The sequence below is a fragment of the Myxine glutinosa genome, chromosome 5 (genome assembly GCF_964187855.1).
Source record: "Myxine glutinosa chromosome 5, kmMyxGlut1.1, whole genome shotgun sequence".
NCBI classification, from domain to species: Eukaryota; Metazoa; Chordata; class Myxini; order Myxiniformes; family Myxinidae; genus Myxine; species Myxine glutinosa.
The window spans coordinates 181,097,901-181,108,105 of NC_136265.1; the positions used below are offsets into that span (position 1 = coordinate 181,097,901).

Below are 10,205 nucleotides of genomic sequence, written 5' to 3' on the forward strand. Positions count from 1 at the left end.
AACCACGCGCGTATCCGATGGCACTGACAGAAAAGGCGGTGGCTTCTGGTCTAACCGAATGGGAACGGGAGCGAGAGAAGGAGGAATTCGCACAAGCGGCAGCCATTTTTCGTCCACTGCACGCCGCCATGGCTGCGCGCTTCACTTCTGGGTCTGAAGGCACAGAAGAGGACAAGGTGGAGGTTCCTATACAAGAGGAGGTAAGATGTATATGATTACCGAACCAGGTTATTTTGAATACCAGAAAGGAGATAATTTCTATATTCATAAAGATTCCGTATCTGATCCACATAGAAAGGAAAAGTGTGGAATATGATTAGTTGGAGATAAAAAAGAGAGGCTGGAAATTTGATGAATGTGTCGAGGAATTGTTTTGTGTTTCCCTGCTAGACAGACTCATCGGAGAAGACAAACGCTGCCAAACTCAAAATGTTTGGAAAACTGACACGGGAGGAGCTCGAATGGCACCCTGACCCGCTGCTCTGCAAGCGATTCAATGTGCCTAATCCTTATCCTGGGTGAGTGTGGCCTCCTGATCCCTATCATGGGTGAATGTGGTAAAGGAAAATTAATTTGTGTGTGTGTGGAGTGTGGATCACTGGAGTGTGGGGGGGTTTAACAGGCTACTGCCACCTTTTTTACTGGTATATAAATGATCTAACCAAGCAATAACCAAACCAAAGAGTGGAGAAAATCACAGCCTTGGTATAAAAATGGAAAATATCACAAATGTGAGAAATATCAAATAAGTCTTATTGAAGAAATAACTAAAATAAAAGTAGATAAAACAAATAAGCAGATATATTTAAATACAAATAAGTTAGAGGATGTAAAGAAAATAAACATCCTTGAATAGACAGAAAACTTTGATGGTTATCAAAGGTTCAATGGAAAAATAATTTACTACAATCTCAAAATGATTTGTGGTTCAAGAGGTGCTCAGATAAGAGCAATAAGAGAGGTTTATCATTTCATCTCCGCCCAACAAAGATATTTAAACCAAGAAGAAAGTTCAAACATAATATTTATCAATATATTCGATGGTGATGAGTTCAATCAGAAAATTAAGTTATTCCCTAAAATAAAACATAAACAAATATTCGTTGGCTCTCTATTTGAGTTCAAATAAAATACGGGTGTTTTAGAATCGACAAAGGGTTTAGGGTCTATTGAGGAGTTAAACTTTGTTAATGGCTTAGATGGGGAAGGGAGAGACGATAGTTTTTCAATTAGAAATTAAGACAATGGGGTAAAGGAAAAATGGAACTTAGGTGTAAGGGGTGAGACGGGAGTCGGGGAAATCTTGGTTTTGAGATAAGCGGCAAAATAGTGAGAACTACCTTTGCTAATGGCTTGGATGGGGAAGGGAGAAATTTCCGGATGTTTCTTTTGGTTTTGGTGGGTGGTCCATAAGTCCTACGCATTTTCCCTATTCACTTAGATGTAAAAATGGTCGTGTCTCACAACCAACATTATTCCCCGACTAATGTGGCCTACAGATCCCTATTCTGTGTGAATGTAGCCTACTGGTCCCTATCCTGAGTATGTAGAGCCCACGTGTGCTGTAAGTGCTCCATGAATGATCACTGGAGTGTGGATAATGAAAAAAAGAAACATACTAATTGTGGCAATGACTCATTTGCGTAAATTGTGAATCCTTTTTGACAGTTGTAGTATGGTGGGGTTACCAACGGTGGCAAAAGACAAGTTTTCCCTTTTTAACTTCCTGTCAGTCGAGACGGTGCCATCCCATCCCAAGTCTCAGCCTCCGCTTCCTCCTGTCCAAGCAGCACTGTCTGAAGCGGAAATGCCAGGTAAGAAAGTTAGAGCTTACCCAATTGGCTCCAATATTTTTAGTTGAATCCCCACAAAGGAAATTCTCATCATTGGCACGTGGTTTATTATTTATTTGTTGATACAATACAATCATCAGACATTTTCTAACGTCTTGTGTCCTTTTCACAGCCCTGTCCACTCCTCCCATGCAATACGACTCCATAAGCACTTCGGGTCTCGCAACTCGGGACCGTCCGTGTCCCGTCCCCACTGCCACTGCACCGGATCCTTCAAAAAAGATGGTCGACGGATCGACTCCCCGACCTGCCTCCTCAGCCTCCCTGAATGACAGACCTGAGATAACAGGACCTGAGGTACGAACGTCATATCCAAATGGCTTGGAGGTGTGAGCTAATCCCGAGGCCTCGTCATCCCTGCACGGAAATCGCACGTTCTAGAGCTCAAACGTCTGATATTGATGTCCTGGATATTCCTGGTGGGTCTGTGCAGGGAGGACAAATTGGAAGACCCTCGATGGATCTCTTCAGGGCCATCTTTGCTAATTCGAGCGAATCGGACACATCGGAAGACAGCCAATTGGAAGATGAAGAAGAAGAAGCGCCGGTGAAAGAGGACCAGACAACAAATGGTTTGTCAGATGGATGTTTGAGTCCCTGCCGCAGTAAAACCTGTTTTATGAGCTCAAACCTGCTAATTTTAAACGGTCATGTTAGACACATGACCATCTTGGAAGTCGTCATTCATAACACCAAAATTGGAAGCATTTTGTCGACTTGAGACGAAAGTGTTTGAGTTTAATGAAGGAAATAGGAACAAGTGAACCCTAATAATCGGCCATGAAGATTCTCCGGAAGTTGTGGGAGAACCTGAAAAACGATCTCGGGCACTCATTGCGTAGATTTGAGTGGTGTATTAGGATTCGCACGTAAACCATAATGACCACAAAGTTTATCCTCATGGTGAATAGGTATTAGTTACCCACATGGAGTATAGGGATTACAAACAGTTACTCATCTATATATATAAAGCAGTAAAGTATGTTTGTTTGTTTGTCCTCTTATAACTCGAGAACTACTCATCGCAGAGAAAAACCAAAGGCATATTCGGAATCAGTACGTCTCAGAGCAACTACAGCACACCTTAAATTTTAAAAAACTTCGGGTTTTAAAATTAGCGTATTAGCGCAGAAGCGCTAGCAGAAGAGGGAGGGAATCGAAGGGAGGGAGCGCAGCGCTCCCTCTAGCGCTTCGCAGCGCCAGCGCTTCTGTTAGCGTAATTAGCGTATTTCGGAACGTTAATTTTTCAACTTCATTATTCGGAATCAGTACGTCCCAGAGAAACTTCGTAATGTTAATTTTTCAACTTCATCCGATTGACATGGGACCAACGGCATGTGACAGAGCGTGAAACATACATGCTACATTTATTTGACAATGAGTTCCGACTTCCGGGTTCGTGCCGCCAACCCTGTTAGGCGCCTCTTGCGGCACACAGGGAATTACCAGTGAACTGGTACTCAATTTGCCGACCTCGGTAGGATGACAGGCTGAGTCAAGCCCCCTGGTGTTAAGGGGGAGGAGGAGGGGAGGGGAATGGGGGGGAGGGGGGAGGGGCCCTTCTTCCCCCACACCCTCCCCCCCCCCCCCCCCCCCCCTCCTCCCCCGCCGGGCAATGCCGGGTACTTCTGCTAGTGATGAATAGAGATTACAAACAGTTACCCTCATGGTGAATAGGCACTACAGGTTTAATGGTAACATGACGAATGCACTGCTGGGGAGGAGGTTTAATGGTAACATGACGAATGCACTGCTGGGGAGGAGGTTTAATGGTAACATGACGAATGCACTGCTGGGGAGGAGGTTTAATGGTAACATGACGAATGCACTGCTGGGGAGGCGGTTTCATGGTAACATGACGAATGCACTGCTGGGGAGGCGGTTTCATGGTAACATGAATGCACTGCTGGGGAGGAGGTTTAATGGTAACATGACGAATGCACTGCTGGGGAGGTGGTTTCATGGTAACATGACGAATGCACTGCTGGGGAGGCGGTTTCATGGTAACATGACAAATGCACTGCTGGGGAGGCGGTTTCATGGTAACATGAATGCACTGCTGGGGAGGCGGTTTCATGGTAACATGAATGCACTGCTGGGGAGGCGGTTTCATGGTAACATGACGAATGCACTGCTGGGGAGGCGGTTTCATGGTAACATGAATGCACTGCTGGGGAGGCGGTTTCATGGTAACATGAATGCACTGCTGGGGAGGCGGTTTCATGGTAACATGACAAATGCACTGCTGGGGAGGCGGTTTCATGGTAACATGACAAATGCACTGCTGGGGAGGCGGTTTCATGGTAACATGAATGCACTGCTGGGGAGGCGGTTTCATGGTAACATGAATGCACTGCTGGGGAGGCGGTTTCATGGTAACATGACGAATGCACTGCTGGGGAGGTGGTTTCATGGTAACATGAATGCACTGCTGGGGAGGCGGTTTCATGGTAACATGAATGCACTGCTGGGGAGGCGGTTTCATGGTAACATGACAAATGCACTGCTGGGGAGGCGGTTTCATGGTAACATGAATGCACTGCTGGGGAGGCGGTTTCATGGTAACATGAATGCACTGCTGGGGAGGCGGTTTCATGGTAACATGACGAATGCACTGCTGGGGAGGTGGTTTCATGGTAACATGAATGCACTGCTGGGGAGGCGGTTTCATGGTAACATGACAAATGCACTGCTGGGGAGGCGGTTTCATGGTAACATGAATGTACTGCTGGGGAGGCGGTTTAATGGTAACATGACGAATGTACTGCTGGGGAGGCGGTTTCACGGTCGATTTCTCGATACACAATTGGCCAACATATCACTTTGCTTTTGTTATAGTTTTTATTCATTCCATTGATGCTGCAAGTCACTCCGAACTGGTGGAGGAGCCAAATAAATACGAAAAGGTCGAGGCGACGGCAAAGGAAGAGGAGAAAATGCAAGAAGACTTGACATTTGGTCCAAAATTACCGCCAATGACCGTTCCAAAACCATCCACTCCTGTAGATTTAAACTGCCCACTCCAGGAGCGTTCGGGTCGACGACATTCCAAGGAACATCACCACAAGGAAACCAAGGTAACTAACATCGAACATCGAAATCGGCAATCATTCAAACGTATCGATTCCACATGGCACTTTCCCATCACCTGTGATCTCACAATACAATTTTACAAGTTTCATGGACTTAGAGCAAAAGCGGTTTGACCTTTGACATCATCTTAACCAAAGCATCTCTGATGGGAACGCGTTGCAGAAAAAGAAGAAAAAGAAAAAGAAGTCAAAGAAAGAAGAGAAGAAACGGCGGAAACAGAAGGCCAAGAAGGCAGAGCGTGGTACACATCTAAATGAGAACTCTGCTTCCGATACCTCGTCCGATTCAACCTCCGACCGGGCACTTCCGAGCGATCGGGAAATCTTACAAAGGTATATCATGTGCCACAGGTACGCTGATGAGTCTTTTTCATATAGTTATGGTCAAAGAACGCATCAATTAGTCAGGTTCACTATGTAATTTCGTTGGAATTTTTGGGGGATTTGGAAAACTATATATTTTTGGAAACTATATTGTATAGTCAGTCAGAAAACCAATGTTGCTATTTGCACAGACTCCTGTATGGCGGCCATCTTGGATTTTCAAAATTGCTGCTGTAGAACTAATTTTTCTCAATATCTCAGCTTCTAAATAACATAGAGCTTTGATTCTAACGGCTAAACATACATTTTCAAGGGCCCCAAATCCAATGGTAACAAGTTCGATAAGCTAGACATGACCATAGAGTTCCTATGTGGCGGCCATCTTGGATTTTTCAAACTGGCCGCCGTTAAATTGATGTTTCTCAGGATCTCATCTTCTAAATAAGACGGAGCTTTGATTTTTCTCAATCCCAAAAACAATCCAACGAAATCTAAAATCTGGACATGCTGAACCTGACTGTGTTGACTGTAATGAGAAATACTATTCTACTGCGAGTGTTTTGCCCTTTGTGGGCCTTTGTGGCATACTGCCAAATAACACACAGATACTCCTAATGTTCATGAGAACTTAAAATCTGTTTACGGATGGACAAGCTACTAAAGTAATAAGTTTGATCCCCAGGGTACAGCTGAGGAAAATAATTAGTAATCACTAATTATTGATGTGATGCTGCCACGAATAACAGGATTGTCTCCACCTGATGTAGATAGTTCATCATTGACTTGAACATTGCATTCTTGGATCTCCGTGCTTCCCACTCCTCGAGTGCCGTCACCACCCCATCAGATGTCAAGACCTGAAGGAGTTTGGTGTTTGCTTGTTTTACAGATTCAGCTTTCGTGCACTTGTTCGTCTCAGCACAGGCAGCTACTACTCCCTCTGTTACCTCGAAACACACATCCTTTACTTGTGGGTTGTCCTTCAAGAACTCCTCCAGAACCATTTCATAAAGTGCTACATATGAATATATATGGGCACGGAGAGACCGCTTGTAGTGTGTACATTTCAGGATTTGCCGCGTCGTGGCTGGACCATAGACATCAGCTTCTACCCAAGCATCATCAATGCCTGAGTTCTCCATGGAGGCTCCGAGGGCTCGGAGAGCCACCATGACAACATGCAGCTCACCCAGTCTGGGGACGACTGTGCGTTTCAAGTCAGGTCTTGCATCCAGCAGTTGCACCACCTTCTCGTAGAGGGCCATGTCAAATGAAATTACAGTGGGATGATCTTCACCAACTGCCAACATCCTTAGCTGACTGGCTTGCATGATCACGGTCAGTAGGGTTGGCCACTCATGCGCCACCTCTGGAAGTAGTGGCAAGGCACCAACCCGAGTCATGGACTGGCGTTCAGACAAGAGCGAGTTGTATCCTGCCCAACCTGGAATCTTGCTGGAGTGTTCCCTCGCTTTCATCCTGGATAGAGCAGAAGCAACAACCCATCCCAGTTGTGTCAGTTGATAGGATCTGGAGACCACCTTGTTGATGACAAACTCCTCTGTTCTCTTCGTAAGCTGTGGTTTCGGTTTGTCACAGTGCAGCACATCTACATGGTATGGAGTGACCGATAGACTCCGTGCATCACCGATGATCAGAGGTTGCGCAACTGGTTCTCCAGGGACATCTGACTTCTGGTACACTGCAGTAATCATTGCGTGAGTGGTTCCTTTCCCGTCAGGAGTATCCTCGGCAAAGTCCGTGTTGTCTGCAGCAAAGAACACAAAGGCTCCCCTTTTCAGGAATGGTGGCACGTACAGACCTTCAAACTGCCTGGTGTTTTCTACGACAGCATTGGCAAGAGCAGTTTCCATGAGGAGGGCGCGGACAATCGAAATACAGTAACCATGTGCATTGAGAAGTCCCATCAGCTTTTTGTTGCGTGTGTCATGATGGACAGTCAGAGCCAATCCCAGGACTTGGGGGTTTTCTCTTGAATGGGGTGGCCTGAATGTTGCGGATTCGCTGCTTGGTTTGTACTTCACCTGTCTGTTGGATTTGAATCCATACATGATGTTCTGACTCACAGTGAGTGTTGATCTGTCAACAACACTGGTCCTCTTCTCAGTTTCCAGCTTGTCGACAGGCACTACCATTACCCAGCGGATCATGGTGTATAGTTCAGCCGGAACATCGTTGATATCGCTGGACACCTGTATGGTATTTGCTTCCTGGTCCTTCTTAATGAATTCTGCGATGCTCTTCCGTATCACTTGTGCTGCTTTGTAGATTGTCTTCATGTTGTTCTCGTCATCGCCATCACTTGTGATTGCAGAATGAACCATGCTTTCCTCACATGCATCTGGACAGTAGAGGATGGCCGATTTTCTTCGGTCTTTTTGGAGAACAGATGTCACGCTTGGCAACTCAGTGACGATTCTTTCTTTCAGCCACTTTCTATCGAATGTAGGTACATGCTTTTCCAAGTGTTCTGCGCCAATCATATTGACATAAGTGGTTTCAATGTCATCCATGGAGAGATAAGCTTGTTCTCATGAACATTAGGAGTATCTGTGTGTTATTTGGCAGTATGCCACAAAGGCCCACAAAGGGCAAAACACTCGCAGTAGAATAGTATTTCTCATTACAGTCAACACAGTCAGGTTCAGCATGTCCAGATTTTAGATTTCGTTGGATTGTTTTTGGGATTTAGAAAAATCAAAGCTCCATCTTATTTAGAAGATGAGATCCTGAGAAACATCAATTTTACGGCGGCCAGTTTGAAAAATCCAAGATGGCCGCCACATAGGAGCTCTATGGTCATGTCTAGCTTATCGAACTTGTTACCATTGGATTCGGGGCCCTTGAAAATGTTTGTTTAGCCGTTAGAATCAAAGCTCTATGTTATTTAGAAGCTGAGATATTGAGAAAAATTTGTTCTGCGGCGGCAATTTTGAAAATCCAAGATGGCCGCCATACAGGAGTCTGTGCAAATAGCAACATTGGTTTTCTGACTGACTATACAATATAGTTTCCAAAAATATATAGTTTTCCAAATCCCCCAAAAAATCCAACGAAACTTTAAATCTGGACATAATGAACCTGACTAAATCCTGAAGTTGCTTTACTTTGTTTTTTTGATTGAACAAACCAAAGGCACTCTGATTGGAGAAAATCACCACCATATTGGATTTGCTTGTTTATTGGACCCAACACAAATACCGTATCCTAAATATCATTAATGTCGGAATATCCCCATTTAACTACGAGCAATCATCCCCTGCCCCTCCAAGTCACTAATGTTAAACCAAAACCCCCTTTCCATATTACTCTCCCCAAGATTAAACTCGGTGCTCACTCGTCCCCTCCATCCCCTCTTTTCTCACCTGTGGACCGATCTTACTGAATCCATTAGTCTGCTGCCCACCACCCCACCACCCCACCACCCCACCACCCCACCACCCCACCACCCCACCACAACATGGTCTCAGTTTCTTCTGTATTCCTTCTCCTGGTGCTATGCAGCATCAGTTTGTTGTTGTCCCACTTTTGCCTTTGCCCTATTGTATGTGTTGATCCATTGCCCCCATCGTTCTGCTCGTGTGACCTTCAATACCTCCGACATAAAAAGCACCTTTTAACTGCGATGGTGACCATGATCCCCTGTGCCATGCCACAAATTGGTGACCACCACCGGGGGCACCTGCCACACATCCACGTTGTTTAGGTATGCATTACGCAGTAAACGAGATCTGCACTCTAGTACAAAGCATACCTCCGCTTGGTGAACAGTTTACGTTTTGTATCTCGGAGTAGACCAGAAAATCACAAAACAAAATTCATAATATAATGTACAAACATTCTTCACCAAAATCGAATCTATTTGTGCTTGTCAGACACCCAACCTGCCCACCAAGTTCTGTCCAAAACTTTTTGAGATATCCTGCTGTGTATAGTTTTGTCCCTTTCTCCCAATGGTGAAGAATCACTTTAAAAATTCTAGTAGCCGGATCCGAATCAGGATCTTCACCAAAATCGAATCATTTCGTCCTTGTCACATACGCTATGTCTCTGCCAAATTTCGTCCGAATCCGTCCACAACTTTGAGATATTTGTTCACAAACAAATAAACGGACAGAGGGGTGAAAACAACCTCCATGCACCTTTGGTGAACGAGGTCAAAAGACTTTGAATTGTAATTGGGAAATAATTAGTTGAAGTGGAACTTCTGGCATTAGTTGGCCTGTAAAAGGCCAACCCTTATCCTGCCAACCCCTGTCTCAGTTCTCCCCAGTCTCCCCTACTGACCTCTCTGAACTCCTCATAGGAATGAAAACTGCCACCTGCACTCTTGACCCCATCCCCTCCAGCTTTGTCAAAGCCTCCCTCCCTGCTCTCTCTCCACTTATCATTGCAACAATAAACTCCTCCCTGTCTACAGGCATCGTCCCACCTTCCCTCAAAATTGCTGCTGTTACCCCCATTCTGAAAAAACCTGGACTCAACCCTGACACCCTAAATAACTTCAGACCCATCTCCAACCTACCCTTTCTGTCAAAGGTTTTGGAACGCGCTGTAGCCACTCAACTCAAACATCACCTCTCTGCCAATAACCTGTATGAAACATTCCAATACGGATTCCGCTCCAACCACAGTACTGAAACTGCTCTCCTCAAAATCACCAACGACCTTCTCCTCTGACGCCGGCAACCTCAACATTCTCATCCTCCTCGACCTCAGCGCCGCCTTTGACACCATCAATCACACCATCCTCCTCACCCGACTTGAAACCACCTTTAACATTACCGGCACTGCCCTCTTGGATCAATTCTTACCTCTCTGACAGACGCCAGTTCATCTCCATCAATAACTGCAAATCCCTCACTGCTCCCCTCCCCCAAGGTTCAGTTCTCGGCCCCCTCCTCTTCATCCTGTA

At 45.4% G+C, this 10,205-nt stretch overlaps 1 protein-coding gene across 2 annotated transcripts in view; it reads left to right on the forward strand.

Annotated features, from left to right (window-relative positions):
- The window catches only part of GPATCH1 (G-patch domain containing 1), a 62,374-nt gene that overhangs the window by 50,445 nt on the left and 1,724 nt on the right, over positions 1–10,205 (forward strand). For both annotated transcript variants that reach the window (XM_068115365.2, XM_068115366.2), the window contains 7 exons: positions 31–200; positions 391–518; positions 1,669–1,814; positions 1,966–2,150; positions 2,287–2,425; positions 4,692–4,930; positions 5,109–5,278. In XM_068115365.2, the coding sequence (XP_067971466.2) occupies positions 31–200; positions 391–518; positions 1,669–1,814; positions 1,966–2,150; positions 2,287–2,425; positions 4,692–4,930; positions 5,109–5,278 (1,177 nt within the window). The remainder of the gene's footprint in view (positions 1–30; positions 201–390; positions 519–1,668; positions 1,815–1,965; positions 2,151–2,286; positions 2,426–4,691; positions 4,931–5,108; positions 5,279–10,205) is intronic.